The sequence below is a fragment of the Aquarana catesbeiana genome, linkage group LG13, assembly GCF_042186555.1.
Source record: "Aquarana catesbeiana isolate 2022-GZ linkage group LG13, ASM4218655v1, whole genome shotgun sequence".
NCBI lineage: Eukaryota > Metazoa > Chordata > Amphibia > Anura > Ranidae > Aquarana > Aquarana catesbeiana.
Window position 1 is genome coordinate 86,092,312 of NC_133336.1, and position 21,867 is coordinate 86,114,178.

Consider the following 21,867-nt stretch of genomic DNA (forward strand, 5'->3'; position numbering starts at 1 on the left):
GTACATATTTTGGGCTTAAAAAGGGGGAGAAGGGCCTTAGTCAGGGATGTGACCAAGAAGAACCTGATGATCACTCTGACAGAGCTCCAGCGTTTCTCTTTGGAGAGAGGGAAAGAGAGAGGGAAAGATGAATGCAGCAATATACAGACAATGTTAGTTATCGGAAAATGTCTCTGAAAAGGTGCCACATCCAAATAGCTAAACCAAAAGAAGAATTATCCCCTAACTGGACTTTTAAGGCACTAGGATTTCATTGTAAGTAGAAAATTCTACTTACAATGAAATCCTAGTGCCTTAAAAGTCCAGTTAGGGGATAATTCTTGTTTCGGTGCAGCAATGTACAGAGACATGCTTGATGAAAACCTTCTCCAGAGTGCTCTGGACCTCAGACTAGGGCGAAGGTTCATCTTCCAACAGGACAATGACCCTAAGCACACAGCTAAGATAACAAAGGAGTGGCTATGGGACAACTCTGTGAATGTCCTTGAGTGGCCCAGCCAGAGCCTAGACTTGAACCTTATTGAACATCTCTGGAGAGATTTGAAAATGGATGTGCACCGACGCTCCCTATCCAACCTGATTGAGAGGACCTGCAAAGAAGAATGAGAGACACTGCCCAGAAATAGGTGTGCCAAGCTTGTAGCATCATACTCAAAAAGACTTGAGGTTGTAATTGGTGCCAAAGGTGCTTCAACAAAGTATTGAGCAAAGGCCGGGAATACTTATGTACATGGCATTTTTTTATTTTTCATTTTTAATAAATTTGCAAAAGTTTCAAACAAACTTCTTTCACGTTGTCATTATGGGGTATTGTTGTAGAATTTTGTGGACAATAATGAATTTAATCCATTTTGAAATAAGGCTGTAACATAACAAACTGTGGAAAAAAGTGAAGCGCTGTGAATACTTTCCGAATGCACTGTATGTTTGGCGTCATTCTTCTCCACTACCTGTAATAGTCAACTTTTGACTGCAGTGTTACTTGTATTAATATGTGGGTGCACCTTATTAGCAGTATGTTTTTGTATGTTTTCAAAGGTGTGGTAAAAGTGTAAGGAAAGGGAAAATTGAGCTGTTACTTATGACAGAAAGGCATTTTTTTTCTTGTGTTTTCAAACCTGCTTATGAAATGATAATTGAAATTTCATTGCCTGCTGTTGCCTTATTCCTTCCTTCAACACTTACTGACAATATCCTGATTGTTTGTAATTTCTTTTTTGTTGTATAGGATACTGAGTCAAAACAAAGGAAATAGGCCTCTTTGAATGACAGATTTGGCAATATTGTACATAAGACTATATATTTCCTTCAGGAATACATTAAAAAGTTACAGATAATTAAAGTAATATTAAACCCCTTGGTTTTTAAGCAATTTCAGCAGCTAATTTAATCACTTAAGTATGCAGCCTTTTCATCTTTTAATCAGTGTCTATACTTCAGTTTAAGATGGTGCCATAATTGCTGCCACAAGTTTCCTGTTTCAGGGCCGCTGCTTTTTCTTGTAACAATATACAGGACCACCCTTGTCAGAAGGGACTAGAATTGTGTCCCGGCATTGTGTGCATCAATAGAAACCCATCTATGTAGACTAGAATGGCACAACACTCTCCCGCCCCAATCCTTTCCTCTTTCTCTATGCTAACAGACTGGCTGGAATCTGTACTGTTCATTCTTTCCTGTGAAGACCGGTAGTTCAGCAAAGGAACACTGAGAGACCAGCAGTACTAATTTGGACGACAAAAATTATTTTGTGATAGTTTTCGTCAGCTGCATATTTTCAGTGACGAAAACGAAATGAAAATAAAATTAGAATTAAGCCAATTGACAAAAACTATTCCGAAAATCACTTCCAATTTTCATTTAGATGACTAAAATCATATAGGTTTAGTTAAATTGCAATACATTATTTAAGTATTTGTTTCCAAGAACACAAGAGAGTCTGTCTGATCTGCGCTCAACCATTCAGAGAAAGCAATGTGTTCTAGAAATCAATACAAAGCTTCCTCTGATTGGCTGAGTCAGAGGTTGTGACATCATTAGCCTGCCTCACTGACTCTGCCATTTAGAGAAAGCTTTGCATTCATTGCTAGAATACATTGCTTTCTCTGAATGGCTGAGCGTCGGTTCAGCAGGAACATGCCAAGATTCAAACTGTGTATGGGCAGGCTGAATGTACCAAGTTGATCGGTCGATCAACTTGGGTACAACCAGCATGCCGGTTTTACCTGCGATTATTGCTAGCGGCTGCTATAGCCACTAGCAATGATCACTATCTTCTTCTGGCGGGGATGGCTTCCCGCGCCCTCCACCGATTCCCACATCAACATGATCTGTGTTGATGGGGAAATCCAGCAAATTTATATAAAGAAATTCACTCCATGTATGACTGGCCTTAGCTGTACTGATGATATTACTGTTTAAAGTTTGCATTGTTTAGGATAATGTGATGAAGCCTTTATCTGATATTGTGTGGTATAAATTCTTAGTGAGTTTTTTCAATACAGAGTTCTAGTTTGCACCTAAGCTAGTGTCTTCTAGTTCTTGGGTACAATTCTCAGCTATAATGCCTGGTTCCTGGTTCCAGAGTGGAGGAAGCTGTATCTTGACAGAGGCACCCAGGCTGGGTGCCTGGGGGTCCATCACATTGACATTTTTATCTATTTGTATCATTTTTTACAATTTTTTTTCTTTTTTTTTTCCAACTGTATTTTTTAACTGTATTTCTTACTAGGTTCACATAGTCAATCATCTTGCAGACATGAGGATCAGATGATTGAAAACAACACTAATTGCTGCCTATGAAGGACGTAGATTAACATTACATTTGTGAAAAGCATTGTACAGGGGAGTGTAATATACAAAGTGAAGATATGGAGGGGTCAGAATACTTATATATAATATGTGTAATGCCTAAAATATAGAAAAGGTAGCCAAAGACACTGTATGGTCTTTGGACATGAAAGCACAATTTAATTGATGAGCTGTATTTTTTCCAACAAACATGTAAAGGCATGCATGCTTTTATCAACTGATCATGTGCATATACAATTCCAAGTGCCAGGCTTACCTTCTAGTATATCTCAAGGGAGCATAATGATCAGCTGTGAGATTCCAACAAGGCGGATCTCAATTGCCTGGAGATGTACTAATGGTAGCCATAGACGATTGTCAGCTGTATCAAGTGACGATCAGCTAATGATTATGGCTTCTTTCCTCTTTAACAGCCAAACATTTCTTGTTAAAGTTGAATTGTTGTTTTAGCAAATGAGATTGGGTGCTACTAGGTAAACTAGGAGTTTGTGCCCAGCCTTGGATTTAAAATGACCGATTTCACAAACAGCGTCTATTCTGTCCATCAACAGAAAGATTTTAAACGAAGCATGAATTGATTGCATGTAGTGACTAATGTTTCATATACTGTGCCTCTTGGTTTCTGTGCTAAAGCATGATGAAAATATAAAGGACTCTTGTCTGCTGGAGAAATTGCAAGATTGAAACAATGATGTCAGGAGAAGGATCTCTTGATTTCTAACATTGGTAATTGAGCATGTAGGCAAGGTTATTCAGCTGCTGTGTCTTGAAAAAAAAACTGCTAGCTTGTAAGGCAAATAGTTTTTTTAAATTGTTAACTAAAACTCTCAAGGAACCCTTTGCAGCCTAACTTCTAGCAAACTGCACTAAAAATAGGAATTCTATTATAATACATGGTGACATGAACAGAGAGTGCATTGGCAGAGCGTAAAATCCTTAATAAACGTATTTTATAAAATGTCTTTTACTCATAAAAGCACTTATTATAAACACATCTTCCACAAAATGCAGAATCTCTCTGACCAAAAGGCACAGTTATCCAACTGTCAAACCCTCACAGCCAACAAAAATGCTGTCTCCCTGCTATACTTATGCATTTTGAGGGTGCACCCTCTTTATCAGAGCTAATTCTCCCTTCATAAGAATATCTTTAAATAACCCTTCTTTATTCCAGCTTCAATTTGCCACTCCCTTCTATTTACCATAATATAATAAAATAACATAATAGTAATGTAGGATAGGATAATACCAATCACACATACAAAATATGTACAATATAAAGCATGACTCTACATAAGCATAGAACATAGGTAATTCATTAGGATAATGAGCTTTGGAGAGTGTACAAGGTTTCTGCCAACATCCCAAATACAAATGTACAATTGCACAGAAAATAAACCCTCAGGGACTTCAAGGGCAGAATACAAACAAAGTAATTGAATGTAAAGGCCAATGACAATTTTTATTGTGAAGTATATAGGAAAAGGACATAAGTCCAATAAAAATAAACACATATAGCAACCAATGTGTAAATAAAAGCATTTTTTTTTTACATATACATAGTATACCCAATAGGGGTGAGCCGAACACCTCTCCCCCCCCCCCCGGTTCAGTTTGGTTTGCAGCAGAACATGTGAACATCGTTAAAGTGCTAATTTTAAAGGCTTATATGCAAGTTATTGCCATAAAAAGTGTTTGGGGACCTGGGTCCTGCCCCAGGGGACATGTATCAATGCAAAAAAAAGTTTAAAAAACAGACATTTTTTGGGAGCAGTGATTTTAATAATGCTTAAAGTGAAACAATAAAAATGAAATATTCCTTAAAATATCATGCCTGGGGGGTGTTAGTATGCCTGTAAAGTAGTGCATCTTTCCCATGTTTATAACAGTGCCACAGCAAAATGACATTTCTAAAGGAAAAAATGTAATCCAAAACTACTCATGGCTGTAATGCATTGTTGGATCCCGGCAATATAGATAAAAATACCAAAAATAGCAAAAAAAATGGCGTGAATGCCACCCAAAATTCATACCAGGCCCTTCAGGTCTGGTATGAATATTAAGGGGAACCCCTGCACCCAATTTTGGCGTGGGGGGCCCCCAGGTACTATATACTCTGAACAGCAGTATATATACTGGGGGCCCCCAGGCACTATATACTCCGCAGACAATTAGGCCTTAGGTGTTGGTGGTACCAGAACACTGTAAGCCCTCACAGTTACTCTTGTTGGGCGCAGGAACTGGCCCTGCTGTAAAATATTATATCAAGAATTGTAATTATATGCCCCTGTTAAACAGGGGCAGAAAAATTGGGCCTTGGGTGGTGGTGCCACAGCACTGTAAGCCCTTACAGATAGTCTAGTTGGGAGCAGGAATGGGCCCTGCATTGAAATATTGTATCAAAAATTGTAATTACGTGCCCCTGTTAAACAGGGGCAGAAAAATTGGTACTTGGGTGTTGGTGGTGGTGCCACAACACTGTAACCCCTCACAGATACTCTTGTTGGAGTGCAGGAACAGGCCCTGCTGTGAAATATTATATCAAAAATTTTAATTCCATGCCCCTGTTAAACAGGGGCAGAAAAATTGGGCCTTTGGTGGTGGTGCCACAACACTGTAACCCCTCACAGATACTCTTGTTGGGAGCAGGAACAGGCCCTGCTGTGAAATATTAGATCAAAAATTGTAATTACATGCCCCTGTTAAACAGGGGCAGAAAAAATGGGCCTTGAGTGGTGGTGGTGGTGCCCTAAACCAAAAATATTGTTGGAAGCTAGCATCATCAAGATTGAGGAGGAATAGGATAGGCAGCATAGGCAGTCTTCAAAGGATCTTACATCCATAGCAAATTCAATCAGTTACATCAGCATCAGGTGCTTGATAGCTGATGATTAGAGATGGGCCAAACACCCCCCTGTTCAGTTCGCACCAGAACATGCGAACAGGCAAAACACCGTTAAAGTCTATGGGACACGAACATGAATAATCAAAAGTGCTAATTTTAAAGGCTTATATGCAAGTTATTGTCTTAAAAAGTGTTTGGGGACCTGGGTCCTGCCCCAGGGACATGGATCAATGCAAAAAAAGTTTTAAAAACGGCCGTTTTTTCGGAGCAGTGATTTTAATAATGCTTAAAATGAAACAATAAAAGTGTAATATTCCTTTAAATTTCATACCTGGGGGGTGTCTATAGTATGCCTGTAAAGGGGCGCATGTTTCCCGTGTTTAGAACAGTCTAACAGCAAAATGACATTTCAAAGGAAAAAAAGTAATTTAAAACTACTTGTGGCTATTAATGAATTGCTGGTCCGACAATACACATAAAAGTTCATTGATAAAAACAGCATGGGATTTCCCCACAGGGGAACCCCGAACCAAAATGAAAAAAAAAATGACGCTTCAGGTCTGGTATGGATATTAAGGGGAACCCCGGCCCAAATGTGAAAAAAAAATGGCGTGGGGTCCCCCTCAAAATCTATACCAGACCCTTCAGGTCTGGTATGGATTTTAAGGGGAACCCTGCGGCAAAATTGAAAAAAAATGGCGTGGGGTCCCCCCAAAAATCCATACCAGACCCTTATCTGAGCACGCAACCTGACAGGCTGCAGGAAAAGAGGGGGGGGCGAGAGAGCGCCCCCCACTCCTGAACCGTACCAGGCAACATGCCCTCAACATTGGGAGGGTGCTTTGGGGTAGCCCCCCAAAACACCTTGTCCCCATGTTGATGGGGACAAAGGCATCATCCCCACAACCCTTGCCTGGTGGTTGTGGGGGTCTGCGGGCGGGGGGGCTTATCGGAATCCAGAAGCCCCCTTTAACAAGAGGACCCCCAGATCCCAGCCCTCCCCCCTGTGTGAAATGGTAAGGGGGTACAAAAGTACCCCTACCATTTCACAAAAAAGTCAAAAATGTTAAAAATGACAAGAGACAGTTTTGGACAATTCCTTTATTTAAATGCTTCTTCTATCTTCTTTCTTCTATCTTCTATCTTCCTTCGGTTTCTTCCTCCATCTTCTTCTTCTGGTTCTTCTGGTTCTTCCTCCGGTGTTCTCGTCCAGCATCTTCCTCCGCGGCGCCGGCGTCTTCTTTCCTTCGTCTTCTCGGGCCGCTCCGCATCCACCATGATGGGAGGCTCCCGCCTTGTGACGCTTCTGCTCTTCTGACGGTTCTTAAATAACCACCCGGTGACCCCGCCCCTTCTGACGCACGGTGACTTCCCTGTCCGCCCCCCTCTGACATCACAGGGAATACCACAGGGAAGTCCCCGTCAAGTCCCCGTACGTCAGAGGGGAGTGGGGTCACCGGTGGCCCCGCCCTCCGTTATTTAAGAACCGTCAGAAGAGGAGAAGCGTCACACAGCGGGGCCCTCCCATCATGGTGGATGCGGAGCAGCCTGAGAAGACAAAGGGAAGAAGACGCCGGCGCCGCAGAGGAAGGTGGCGGATGAGAACACCGGAAGAAGAAACAGAAGAACCAGAAGAAGAAGAAGATGGAGGAAGAAACCGAAGGAAGATAGAAGATAGAAGAAAGAAGAAGCATTTAAATAAAGGAATTGTCAAAAACTGTCTCTTGTCATTTTTAACATTTTTGACACTTTTTTGTGAAATGGTAGGGGTACTTTTGAACCATTTCACACAGGGGGAGGGCCAGGATCTGGGGGTCCCCTTGTTAAAGGGGGCTTCCAGATTCCGATAAGCCCCCTGCCCGCAGACCCCCACTACCACTGGGCAAGTGTTGTAGGGATGAGGCCCTTGTCCCCATCAACATGGGGACAAGGTGTTTTGGGGGGCTACCCCAAAGTACCCTCCCAATGTTGAGGGCATGTGGCCTGGTACGGTTCAGAAGGGGGGGTGCTCTCTCGTCCCCCCTCTTTTCCTGCGGCCTGCCAGGTTGCGTGCTCAGATAAGGGTCTGGTATGGATTTTTTAAATTTTGGTGCGGGGTTCCCCTTAAAATCCATACCAGACCTCAAGGGTCTGGTATAGATTTTGAGGGGGACCCCACGCCATTTTTTCTTTTTACATTTTTGCCGGGGTTCCCCTTAATATCCATACCAGAACTGAAGGGCTTGGTATGGAATTTAGGGGGACCCCCCACGTCATTTTTTTTTTAAATTTTGGTTCAGGGTTCCCCTGTGGGGAATTCCCATGCCGTTTTTATCAATGAACTTTTATGTGTATTGCCGGACCGGCAATTCATTAATAGCCGCGAGTAGTTTTAAATGACTTTTTTTCCTTTGAAATGTCATTTTGCTGTCAGACTGTTCTAAACACGGGAAACATGCGCCCCTTTACAGGCATACTATAGACACCCCCCAGGTACGAAATTTAAAGGAATATTACACTTTTATTGTTTCACTTTAAGCATTATTAAAATCACTGCTCCTGAAAAAACGGCTGTTTTTAAAACAGTTTTTTGCATTGATCCATGTACCCTGGGGCAGGACCCGGGTCCCCAAACACTTTTTATGACAATAACTTGCATATAAGCCTTTAAAATTAGCACTTTTGATTTCTCCCATAGACTTTTAAAGGGTGTTCCGTGGTTTTCGAATTTGCCGCGAACACCCCAAATTGTTCGCTGTTCAGCGAACTGGCGAACAGCCGATGTTCGAGTCGAACATGAGTTCGACTCGAACTCGAAGCTCATCCCTACTACTGATCCAAGACTGATTCATTTTTATGAGTGTGAGCCTATCAACGGAGTCTGTGCACAGGCACACTTTTTGATCCCTTACAATCTCTCCAGCAGCACTGAATGTGCATTCAGAAAGCACGTTGCATGCAGGACAGGCCAGTAGCTCAATTGCATATTGAGCAAGTTTTGGCCAGTGGTCCATCCTCAAGACCCAGTAACCCAGTGGATGGTCTGTTGGAAAGGTCTCCAAGTCTGCTCTTGCCCCTAGATATTCCTGCACCATGTAATGCAGACGCTGGTGATGGTTGCTTGAACCGATCAGACCTTGGCGCTGAGGACTGAAAAATTGTTTAAAGGCATTGGTCAGCCGCTCACCTTCTCCACTGCTCTTCCACTGACTGAACGAAGCCTCAGCAACATGTTGTCCAGCACCAGGAAATTGTAACCTCCCAGGGTCTGGAAATGCATTGCACAAACTTTTCTTCAAGATCTCCTGAAGATGTTTCATCCTCTACTCCCTCTGTGAAGACAGGATGCGTTCTGCAACCTTACCATTGTAACGTGGATCAAGAAGGTTGCCAGCCAGTAATGATCCCTCTCCTTGATACCACAAATCCTAGGGTCCTTTCGCAGGCTTTGCAGAATCTGGGAGGCCATGCAGCATAAGTCTGCAGAGGCATTCGATTCTGAGTCCTCTGGGTCACTGAGGATCACATGATCCGTAACTACCTCCTCCTAGCCATGTACAACTCCTTTGGTTTCTGAGGACTGAAAACCATCCTTGGAACACTGCTGCTGAGTGTTATCCTCTACATCCATGCTGACACAATCCTCCTCCTCTTCTTCCTGTGTGTTTGGCAGGTCCACAGGAATGCTATCTGGACATGGAACATAGGTCAAGTGTCCCTTTCAGAGGGCGGAGAGAAGGTTGGTGCCATTGTCGCATACAACCATTCCTGGCTGAAGCTGGTGTGGCGTCAACCACCTCTGAGCCTGCCCCTGTAGAGCTGACAGAATGTCTGCCCCAGTGTGGTTCCTGTCCCCTAGGCAGACCAACTTAAACACTGCGTGGCATCTTTTAGCCTGGCTGCTTGCGTAGCCTCTTGAATGCTTACGGAGCACCGCTGGTTCAGAGGACAAATCTGCAGAAGAGGCCATAGAGAATTAAGATGAGGAGGGGGTGGAGGAGAGAGCTGTGGCAGATTCACCACTAGCATTTTGGAGGCGTGGTGGTGGAACAAGCTCCAACAACACTGAACCCTGTCCTGCATCCTTCCCAGCTGCCAGCAGAGTTACCTAGTGTGCTGTGAAGGAAAGGTAGCAAAGGTAACATCCTGCCCATGCCTGCTGGACCATGAATCAGCGGTAATATAAACCTTACTGCTGACCGACCTGTCCAACGAGGCCAAAACATTAAGTAAAAAGATGTTGCACTATAATTAACCTTTCAATCAATACTAAAATCCCATGTGATTACTTAATTAATAGTATTCTTCATAGTGATAGTGAAAAAATGTTTAAATAAAACAAATGGTGTGTATAACATGGCCAGAAATTAGCAATCATGTAGCCTCACAAACACCATCATATATTCCACCAGTAGGATATATACAAATCCCCACCTACAGATATACAATTAATGAAATGAACCTATATGGCAATTCAGTTGTTAGAGTACAATGCCAAAAAAAGTTTTTCTTTTTTTCTATATATAAATAAGTCCATTCAAAAAAGCTTTGTTTATAGAGTGGTTTGATGTTCTGAAAAATACTTTGATGGCCGCTCTTATATGCAGGAGGTGACATGCAATAAATCAGAGATATATGGGGAAAATATACCAAGTACTCAGAATGAAAATTCTTCAGCAGATACACTCACATGAGCCTGGATAGTTTGTGCATGGGTTTAAAACAATCAGCCGCTGGGAGCGCGGTGAGTCCTCACACCGCTATTATCGAGCTGTCAGCCAGGCTCAATACTGTGTGTCACTGACTCCTATGCGCTGCATCACCCGACACGTGACTTTGCCTTCCACATGTCAGTAGAGAGCCGGAATGGCCTTCCGTGAAAAGAAATGGCATTTTGGAATCAGCCACTGAGGTACAGCACATTCCACAAATTCACAAAAGGGGGCAGAGTCTACCAGCTGAAAAGGCAGCAGTTGCAGTGCTAGCAATTTGGCCAAGCTAGCATTTAGACGCTGAGCATGTGGATGGCTGGCACCGAATTTCTTTTTACGGTTCAGCAACTGGGGTAGGGAAATTTGCCTGCTAAAATCAGACGGTGGTGTATTGCTAGCAGATTGGCTGCAAGTACTTGGGACACCTTCATTCCTCTCTATACCTTCATTCCTCTCAGTGCAGGTTTTTGAGAGGACTGGAGGTATAGTAGGGTTGGAGATTCCAGATGAGGAGCAAGGAGAAGTCTGCCTTTTTCTTTGATGTGGGTCTTTCAAGTGCTGCTGGCAACGGACTGCATGGCAGGTCATCATATGTCTGGTCATGCATCTAGTGCCCAAGCGGCTGCTGTTCTGGCCACGCTTGATCCGCTTCAGACATAGGGTGCAAAAAGCAACGGTGTGATCTGCTGCACACGTGTCGAAGAAGGCCCACACCAAGGAAATTTTAAAAGTCAGCGGGGAGTCAGCAGCGCCCTGCACCTGCAGAGCTCTGCAGTGTGATACAATAGGGTGGCTGCTGAGTTGGAAGGCAAACTACTGTGAGCCTGGGTGACAGAGGATGAGGACGGCTTTGTTATACACTCGACCAGCTCTTATGCATGTTCTGGCTCAATAACACGGCCAGCAGCAGAAAAAAGGACAAGCGTGCCCCACGGTCACCTGCAGAGGATGCACCATGTCCACGACCACCATTGTTGACTGTAGATACAGAGGCTGCTTGCCCTCTTTTAGTGGCCTGTGAGCGTCTGCCTCTCCTTGGTGGCCTTCCGAACATGATGTGTTATAGGGCTAAAACTTGCGCACTACTATGTGTAATTTGAATTAAAAATAAACCATCAAACTCCAAACTTCAGTAAACAGTAAAAATAAGAAATCAAAATAAACTCAAAAAGAACAAAAGTATAATAATTGTATAATAGCTGTGAAATAGCTGCAACCACTTAGTAGTGTACTCAAACACTGCATAAACAAATACAAAAAGAGAGAAAACCTGAGAAAATCACCTGACCATCATCTCCACCAGTGTAAGGCTTGCTGCATCTCAGAAGATCAGATCCCAGCAGGTCTGCTAGCAAGCCCCACCTCTTTCCCGGGCAGGCCCCACCCAGCTCCCCAGAGGCCACGCCTCCCCACTAGGCTGCAGCCGGTGATTTTCCAGCCAGAGATCTTCAGCCGCTTCATATAGAGAGAGCCAGAGAGACAGGAGGAGCACTTAGCGGAGGACAGGCTAAAGTGCCATTCACACAAAAAATATCTATCCTTTAGAGCGAGCTTTTTATCTATATATGGAATTACCCATTGATGAGCACAGGATGTGTTGATGCTAAGATTCCATGCAGCATTTCATCTTCGCTTGGGACCTGGAGGTCTGGTAAGGTTTTAAGGGGAACCCCCGCGCCAAAATGAAAAATAAATGGCATGGGGGTCCCCCCAAAATCCATACCAGGCCCTTCAGGTCTGGTATGGATTTTAAGAGGTACCCCGCGCCAAAATTTTTAAACAAATGGCATGAAATCCATACAAGACCCTTATCCGAGCAAGAAGCCTGGCAGGGGGGGTGAGCTCCCCCTCCCCCCTCCTGAACCATACCAGGCCACTTGCCCCCATCATGGGGAGGGTGCTTTGGGGTCCCCCCAAAGCACCTTGTCCCCATGTCAATGGGGACAAGGGCCTCATCCCCTCAACCCTTGCCTGGTGGTTGTGGGGGTCTGCGGGTGGGGGGCTTATTAGAATCTGGAAGCCCCCTTTAACATGAGGGGCCCCCCATGTGAAAAAAAAAATGTCCCGCAATGTCCATCCATCTTTAATCACTGTGCCGAGGGACCTGAAAAATAGAACAAAAAAAGAAGCTCCGCCTCGATGGGAGGCGTCCCACCGATTGCTGTCTTTTCGCGGTGACAGCTGTTATATAGGCAAGGGTGGGGCCACACAGTGATGCAACCGAGTGACCCCTCCCCTTCTGATGGCATGTGCCATCAGAGGGGGGCGGGCCATCTGTTTACATCAGCGGGTGGCCCCACCCTTGCCTTTATTTATTGCCTTGCAGAGATCTTTCTTTTTTTCTATTTTTCGGTCTGTCGGCGTCATGATTGAAGATGGATGGACACTTTTGTTTAATAAAGGACTTGTCAGAAAATGTCTTTTGTCTTTTTTATTTTTTGACACTTTTTTGGTGAATGGGTAGGGGTACAATGTACCCGATACCCATTCACATAGGGGGAGGGCTGGGATCTGGGGCCCCCTTGTTAAAGGGGGCTTCCAGATTCCGATAAGCCCCCCTCCCGCAAACCCCCACAATCAATGGGCAAGGTTTGTGAAGATGAGGCCCTTGTCCCCATCAACATGGGGACAAGGTGCTTTGGGGGGACCCCAAAGCACCCTCCCCATGTTGAGGGCATGTGGTCTGGTATGGTTCCGGTGCTCGCTGCCCCCCCTATCCTGTCCTCCAGGCTGCATGCTCAGATAAAGGTCTGGTATGGATTTTGGGGGACCCCACGCCATTTTTTCCCATTGATTTTTTTATATTGTCAGGACCCGGCCATACATTACAGCCGCCAACAAGTTTAAATGACATTTTTTCCTTTAGAAATTTGATTTTCCTGCGGAACAGTAAAACACATCAGACAGATGCGCTACTTTACAAGCAGACTAAGGGGACCCCCCAGGCACGATATTTAAAGGAATATTTCATTTTTATTGTTTCACTTTAAGCATTCTTAAAATCACTGCTCCTGATAAAACGGTTTTTGTAACCGGGTCCCCATACACTTTTTTTGGTAATAACTTGCATATAAGCCTTTAAAATGAGCACTTTTGATTTTTTTTAAGTTCGTGTCCCATAGACTTTAATGGTGTTCGCATGTTCTGGTGCAAACTGAACCGAGGGGTGTTCGGCTCATCCCTAGTGTAAAGTGTGCTGAAGGGCATACCTGATAAGTCAAAGACTGCAGCATAGACAGAGGCACAGTGACCAAGGTAAAAAGGATAGAAACCAAGTATAAAAATGGGCTAGTATTTATGTGGGTGTGACCCAATCAACATGGAGAGAGGTCTAAGATTTAACTCCAAATGGCTCTGGCTTTACATGCTTTTGATTAATCACATATTGAATGGGTTTAGCACCATTAGAAGCATTTAATAGACCGCACACAGACCTTGAATCATTACTTAAGCAGGAGCAAAGACCTGACCACCTAACATACCTTCTGATGGGATAGAGTATTGATATTCACTCAGAAAACCTCCCTATCATCAACAGCTCACTTGGACCATGCTGGACCATGCTTGACCATGCTTGTCACCTTGAACGTAGCCCTCTTCAGGGATGCCTGTGTATCCACCCACCTATACCCTTTTTTTATAAAAGTTTTGGGTCAGCTCCTAGTTTTCCTATTGCATGACCACATTTGTGGCAGAGAGAGTTACCCATTTTCCGCATTTTGAATAATCTTACTGGTGTATAATACATTTGGTGTATAATTCTCATTTTAATAATTTTGTCCTTAGACTATATCACTACATCTAAATATGTGTTTATCAATTCCTTCCAAGACTCATCTGACAAATCTGGGAGGGTTGCAATCCATCTATCTCTAGTTGGTTGGCACATCTAATCCCCAGTTAAGGTAGTTAAGGTCAGGAAGGAATAATACCTAGATGTCAATTTGGAATGATCTGATGACAAAATGAGCTGCTCTAACCTAGAAGTACTCAGAGTCACCTCCCCCTTCCCAAGTTGTTTGGCAGCCATATGTTTTCACTGGATATAATGAAATGACCAGGAGACTGACTGCAATTCTCGCAGGGATATAAAATTTCATACCCTATTGTGCCCATTTCCCAGATAGCAAGGATACCTTGCCACAAATTCTTGCCACAAATTGTGGCAGTGTTGAATTGTAAGTCTTGTTAACTTGCTGTACATTTCCACTGGCAAGTTGTACACTTGCAGAGCACTTCTATTCTTCTATCAAATTCTAGTTGACACTTTTCCAATTTGTAGCAAATTTGTGTGACAAGTCTCTAGTAAGAACAAAGTTGCAGTGGTGAGTCTACAGCAAGAGCTTTGCAAGTCACAGTGACTCCTGTGGTGGGATGACTATTGCATACATAACTGAACCAGAACTTGCAGCAGACTTGCAGAATGCAAAGAATGTTGCTTCAATTGTGCAACAAACTTTTGAAGCCTGGCAAGTCTAGCAATAGCTTAGCAAATAATTTTCAAACTTGTAGCTCAATTGTTTGCTATCTTGGTTACATTCAATCTCTACTTTACAGAACTCTCTCAAATTTGGATTAAACCACAGTGGGGCATTAGGTGAAGGTCAGGGAGGTATCCTTCGCAACTTTGGAGGCCATAGTAAAAAAATTCTAGGATAGTTGAAGCGTCTCCAATCCCTCCAGAATATGAACATTTTTTTTGCCTACACTCACTCCATTTAGCTTTTAAAGAGTTTTGAAGAGAGCCTTATAGTTCTAGGAGGGAAAACCGAATTTAGCTGGCTTTTTTTGGCTGGATTATGCTTTGGTTGGGATTAATAGGAAATAAGCTTAAGTGATTGGTGCTTTTTTTTTAGCTAGAGGTTAGATGTTAGAATACTTGCTAACTCACTTCCCTTTCATTTCCACTTTTTCCAGTTTATATCCTCCATTTCCCTAGTCTTTTCCCTTTTATTTTGATCATCTTGTGGATGTAGTTGACAAGTCATGTGTTGTGTTGAATACATTTCTAAGCCTTTCATATACATCACCTGATATGGCAATTATCTGGGTTTGAATATTGTACAGTGACCAAGACTGTGGTGAAGTATTTGAGTTAATAAAGTATTTTTGTACGCCTTGTAAAAAGGAAAGTATTTGTTGGGCTACTTTTTCAGTTATTTCCATTATTTATGTAGTTTTATTATAACGTTTTTTTTTTTTTTAAGTATGGTTACAGGCCCCGATACAGTCATCAGTACCAAATGAATGTAAATAATACATGCCAGTCTGCATCTGAATTAAAACCCCATGCAGTCTTTTTAACTGAAATAACCTTTCACTGCCTCTCTGCATTACCTCCACTTTCCTATTGCTATGTTAAAAACAAATTACTAATGGAGCATGGATTTTTTTTCTTTTCATTCTTTTCTTCTGCTTTTCTTTTTGACACTTATTGTTTTTCCATCCACAGCAAAACATTTCACATCAAAATAATTGATGACGAGGAGTATGAAAAAAACAAGACTTTCTACATTGAACTGAGGGCGCCACACGTTGTGGACATGAGTGTGCAGAAAGGTGTAGTAGCAGCTTTGTCACACTAACAGCCTCTGCCCCTGACTTCTGCTACCTGTAACCTAGGGATAGGCCAGCAGCTCTTAGCACTCCATTTTTTGGTGATCTCCTTGGCAAACAGAGACAGGCTGCTGGTGTCATTCAGCAACAGGTTGAGTGCCAAAAGTTGCTTATCCCTGATTTAATGTCTGCTCTCCTCACCTCTTCCTTTATGCTTGTGCTGTGTCTAACAAATAACCTTCTTTATCTAACACTTACTGATTGCTAACAATGCTTTAGCCAAGTGTTTCCCAAACTTTGGTCAGTCATGTGTCACATTCCTAATTTTTGCCACATCCAAGTACCATCGGTGTGCTATTCAGTGACTCTGTTATGAGAAAACATGGAGACTTCCGTTCTTACCTTTGAGAGTGTTAGTTCCCTGGCTGTCAAGCTAATGCGTTGGCTTCAATGCCTTCTGAGTCACTGACCCGGAACAGGTATAGGAATAAGGAATTTTCACACTCATATACAGCATGCTTGTTACAGGTCTTTGACCCAATAGTAGTAAAGCCTGATGCAGCCAAGTAACATGTATTTTTTTAAATCTAATGTCTTCAAATACAATAATAGGGATGTTCCTGTATTCTTGTGAATTATGAGCATGCATCTGTTTTTTTCATTTTCTCAGGGTGGTTTAAACCACCATGGTTAGAGAAAGCCAGCATCATGGCAGATATCACTAAAGTACACTGTGTCCCACAAGGAAGTGCTGCTGATAAACCCCAAGTTTAAAAAAGTGCCACAAACTTTTAAGACACATAGTACATGTGGAGCTGTTCACACACTTTGGGAAATACTATTTTGGTTATAATTTATATTTGCCCGCTTAGTGAACTAAAAATGTATCAATGTTTTTGTTCACTTTTGAAGGCAAGTTCTAGTCTGCTTGAGGCCCCTTTGTACAGTAGCACAGGTCTTAGATATTGTTAGGTACATTTCTGTAGATTTCACATGCATTATCATCTACTGGTTAACGAAGGGTCTTCTTGTATAAGGCAGCTTGTAGAGAATTCATTTTTTTTTGTTCAACCCAAAAAATGACTCGATTCCCCCATCCACACATTCAAGTTTTTGTATTCTGACAGCGAGGAGACTTTCCCGCTGTCAGAATACACTGATCAGCGCTGCCAGAAGCGCTGATCAAGCAGACATTTTCTAACAGGGTGGTTGCACAGAAGTCGATCAGTAGATCGACTTCTGTACAACCACGGGGCTTATACATGGATCAAAATTCAGCACGTCCCTACTGAACCGGCCACATTTTGATCCATGTATGGCTAGCTTAGGAGGCTTAGGATTTCCATCTCAGCCATAAATTCCCTTTTAAGATGTATCATACCAGTATCTTAGTATAAAATTGAAAAAGCCTCATAAGGACTGTTTGGTGTTCTGCTGTCCAGCAATTACACAATGTCAATGACCATTAATGGTCTGGCTCAAAATGAAAGATAGATAAGAATGTGTAATAGTCACTTGGAAATCCTATATATGCATTCAGCTTCAATGAATGCTAATGGGACAAATCACCCCCTCCTCTCCTGCATTCTAATATACTTTTGGACTAAGGGGGCAATATCTCCATGAAGCGTTTCTACTAATGCCCTCATCATGGCCAATAAGAAACCACGTGCATTTACCGTTATAAAATTAACAAAAAAAAATTCAGCAACCAGACTGAGAACGCTTAATAAATAAATAAGGATTTATCGAGTTTGAACCTTATTTCACTGTGGGAAGGGTCGCCCAGGCACATATAAACTTTGGTCAAATTGGGAAGTTTGTGCGGATACCTTGTGCTATGCTGAGTTGCAGGTATTTGGTGGTTTTTAAGGTTTGCATGAATATCTCTCATCTCAGTACAACAAAGCAAAGAATGACAATGTTCAGGAGCTCATGAGATCCAATCAGATTTATTACATCTGCTCAGGTCAGTTAGAACAAGGAAAGTTAATTACAATCTAGATGTCTAAGGTTTTTGCTTTTTGCCTTCTCAAATGAAAGTCTTTTTCTTCTCCTTCTATGTCCGCAATGCTGCACTCCTCAATAAACCTTATAGTACTGCTTTGTGGGAATGTAGGCCAAACTTCTTTAAACAAACAATTAAAGGTTTCTTTGGCAACCTTCAGAATAGTGACTTACAGGGTAGAGGGGACCCGTTATATTATGAACACAAACAGTGGTGTCTCTAGCTTTCATATTTATGAGGGGGCACATGGGGGGACAAGGACAAAATTAGGGGGGCCAACCATAGAATGCAAATTTATATATATATATATGAATATATATATATATATATATATATATATGCATATACACACACACAGGAATCACAGGAGGCCATGGACAGCTCCATTCCCAGCAGGAATCACAGGAGGCCATGATGGGCAAGGTAGATGAGGTCAGGTTATGGGGGGGAGATCGATCCCCTGCTGCTTCCTTTAGTCGTGGCTCGTGGGGGTCGGTCACGGTCAGTGATGTTGCTCCTGGCTGGGGTCTCTAGCTTTCATATTTATGGGGGGGCACATGGGGGGACAAGGACAAGGACAAAATTAGGGGGGCCAACCATAGAATGCAAATTTATATATATATATATGAATATATATATATATATATATATATATATATATATATATGCATATACACACACACAGGAATCACAGGAGGCCATGGACAGCTCCCATTCCCAGCAGGAATCACAGGAGGCCATGATGGGCAAGGTAGATGAGGTCAGGTTATGGGGGGGAGATCGATCCCCTGCTGCTTCCTTTAGTCGTGGCTCGTGGGGGTCGGTCACGGTCAGTGATGTTGCTCCTGGCTGGGGTCTCCACTCCACTCCACAGTACTCTTTACTGCAGCCACCAGGCGCGCCCAGTCCAGCCACGTGACGTGATGTGGTGCCCAGGCAATATCCGACTGCCGCGATCGGAGTTGTTGTAGCACGCAGGCTCAGGCGGGCTGCGCTGCTCTCCTCTCCTTAGACTGACTCCACCCCCCTGGGAGAGGGAGCAGGGAGCTTGAGCACACAGCCGTCGCCACACCGCGGACTACACTACAACTCCCATAAACAACAGAGGCAGACGGCGGCTGTCGTGCAACATCACCTGGGCTAATAGCTAGCCCCGCTTACTGGCTCAGACACTGACAGTCATACTAGTGAGTCATTCAAGCGGACGGACTGTCTGCACTCAGACAGCCGCAGCGCCGGACAGTGGCTATTCGGTTATTACAGTGACATTCAGACAGTACTTAACTTGGGGGGGCACATGGGGGGCACACAGTAAAATTGGGGGGTCATGGCCCCCTCAGGCCCCACCCTGGTGACGCCCCTGAACACAAATATAGTAATCCTACATAAAATCTGTTACACATAGAGGTAGATTTACGGAAAGAAAATAGACTTTTCAAGAGAAGTTGCACTTTGCAAAGGAAATTGCCCCAGAACTTAGTGAATGTGGTAAAGTTTTACTTTGCAGTGATAACCCAATCATGTGCATTTTTGCTTGCACATGATTAACAGAGCTTGGACTCCTTCACTAAACTTCGGTAGACCTATATTCAGAATGTAAGTTTGTATAACGAAAAACAAAATCGGACAGAAAAGATTGCCTGTTATACTGTAAGTGTCCTAAAATGCTACCACCCTATTGTCTTCAGCATAAGTTACATGGTGTCCTGATCTTGTGCATTGTGGGTCAATGACATCAGCAGAGTCCTGTCCCAGAACCGCCCTAAATTGGGTATAAATCAACTTTAATACAGTAGCATAAGGAGGAATGATGTGTAGTAAACCATATCATGCAGGTTTCAGACTACTGTACAGTTACTGGCGAAACATTAAAGGAGAAGTATAGCCAAAGCTCTTTTTGCCATACTTCTCCTATGGGCCATAGGGTTGCTGTTAGTTCTGCACTACTATGACCCAAATTCAGCCTGCTGTTGGCTGATGTCACAGAGCTGGTCCAGGCTCAGGCACCCAGATGCCTGACTGGCAGCTGATTCAGCCTCTCAGCGCACCGCTAAGAGTCTGAGCCAGCTTGCTCCCACCCCTCAACAGTCTGGCACTCCAGTGAGCACTGGAGGGACAGAGCAGAGAGCCAGTGACTGACAGTCACCACTCTGTGATCAGAGCAGACCCCGAGAACTGAGCAATCAGCAGTATTTGATTGCTCAGTTCTCAGTGTAGAGCCAGCAGGGGACAGCTGCAGCAACAAATAGATGCTGCAGCCATCTGCATGAGTATATGTGTCAGTGGCGGCCCGTTCATTAAGGAGGAGGAGGAGACCCGATAGAGGCTGCTGCCCATAGGAGCGCTGCCCACCCGCGACCTAGATGGTATAAGTGCGGTGCCCGTTGACCGACCAACAGCCCGCTGGGGGGGGAGGTGTGGCTTACCAAACTGACCGACAGTGTGGGGGGGTGGATGGGGTGTTGTTTGCCACCCCCCCAAAAAAAAAAAAAACAAGACGCCACCGATATGTGTTTATTTTTTTACAATCCCATACTTCTCTTGTAATACTTATTGACTGATATGGGTCAGATCACTTTGCCTTACAAAAGTACACCACCTGAAGTGGTGCAGAAGGCCAGTTTTACACATCTTGCAGGTAAGCAAAATCTAATTTTTAAAGAGTGATCTGCAGCAGGTACAAGTCTTGTGTTCTTCTTTAAGTACATCTTCCATGAAAATGAAAATAGTCCGTATACATGTGTACCTTGCAAGATAAATGTAATTTTGGATAAACCTGCTGTTAAAGCTTACAGCCCTCGAACACTGTTTTGGATAAGTATTGTAATCTCTCATCTGCATCTGAAATCCCATTTTGACAAAGCACAGATGTCAGGTTACTATGGTGCTGAGGTATTTCTGTCTTTTGGCAGGTAGGGGTACAGCTGTGAGTCACTGCCTTCTAAACAAACACAACACAATAATATTGCTTGAGTAGGCAGTGCCATGATTGACAGCTGAGCCTCTCCAGGGATCTTTCCCCATTAACATTAAAAATAGTCTGCAAGTCCTTGGCAACAGGTGCAAGAGAATTATGGGCAGAGAATTGTTAGTAAATGCCTTAATCAATCTCTTTATGGTCTTCAAGTTGATATATGTCCTCAATTAGAGGAGTGTTAATTTTCAGCCAGTGGTTTATAGTTTGGTTGTTGTCATTGAGCTGAGTTACATCCTTGAAGGAAAGGACAGATGGGCGTCTCTGCCGCTTCTAAATTATTTAGTAGAAGACATCTGTAGTGGCCTCAGTGTTTAGTCCTAATTTTTAGGGGGTAGTGTTTTTTTTTTATTTTTTTATTTTTTTATAATTCTATCCTAACTGTGAAGGTTCCAAAGAAGAATGACATTTTGATGTGGTTGTAGATCAGTTTTGCACATCTTGAAATCAGAAGTTTGGTGGTATTTGCTCTGTAATCATTTTATTTATATTAGCTCTCTGTGAACAGAATTCTACTGCTGGTCAATATCATGCTTATCCTATCATCTAAACCAGTGTTTCACCAACCCATTCTCAACTCCAGTCTATGCCCAAGTGGAGGAATTAGCGTCTTAAGGCTAAGTTCACACTGGCATTAAAAGCAGACGTTTGAGAGGTGTTAAAAATGCCCCTCAAATGCCTATGCACAAGGAACAATAGACAGCAGACAGTGCTGTTCACATTATGAAAACACGAAGCGTTAGGTTCGCGTTCCTTCAAAATTGAAGCCTCATGTCGAGTCAGGAGGCATTTGAAGCCTTTCAACTCCTCCCATTCAAATATATGGTAATGCTTCTAAAATGCTCTGGCAGGAAGTTGTGGTGCGATTGGGGGGCGTTAAGATTAGTTCATTTACTGTAATGGAATAGGCATTTGTGGAGCGGTTTTAACATGCATTAACGTTGATCAAACACTTCAAAACTGGCTATAGGGCATTTGGGGA

At 43.1% G+C, this 21,867-nt stretch overlaps 1 protein-coding gene across 5 annotated transcripts in view; it reads left to right on the forward strand.

Annotated features, from left to right (window-relative positions):
• The window catches only part of SLC8A3 (solute carrier family 8 member A3), a 516,152-nt gene that overhangs the window by 348,547 nt on the left and 145,738 nt on the right, over positions 1 to 21,867 (forward strand). For 2 of the 5 annotated variants that reach the window (XM_073608556.1, XM_073608552.1), the window contains one exon: positions 15,800 to 15,906. The exons of the other annotated variants lie outside the window; for them this stretch is intronic. Coding sequence is in view for 1 of the 2 variants with exons in the window: in XM_073608552.1 (XP_073464653.1) it covers positions 15,800 to 15,906 (107 nt within the window). In the remaining variant the exon portion in view is untranslated. The remainder of the gene's footprint in view (positions 1 to 15,799; positions 15,907 to 21,867) is intronic. 5 annotated transcript variants of the gene reach the window in all.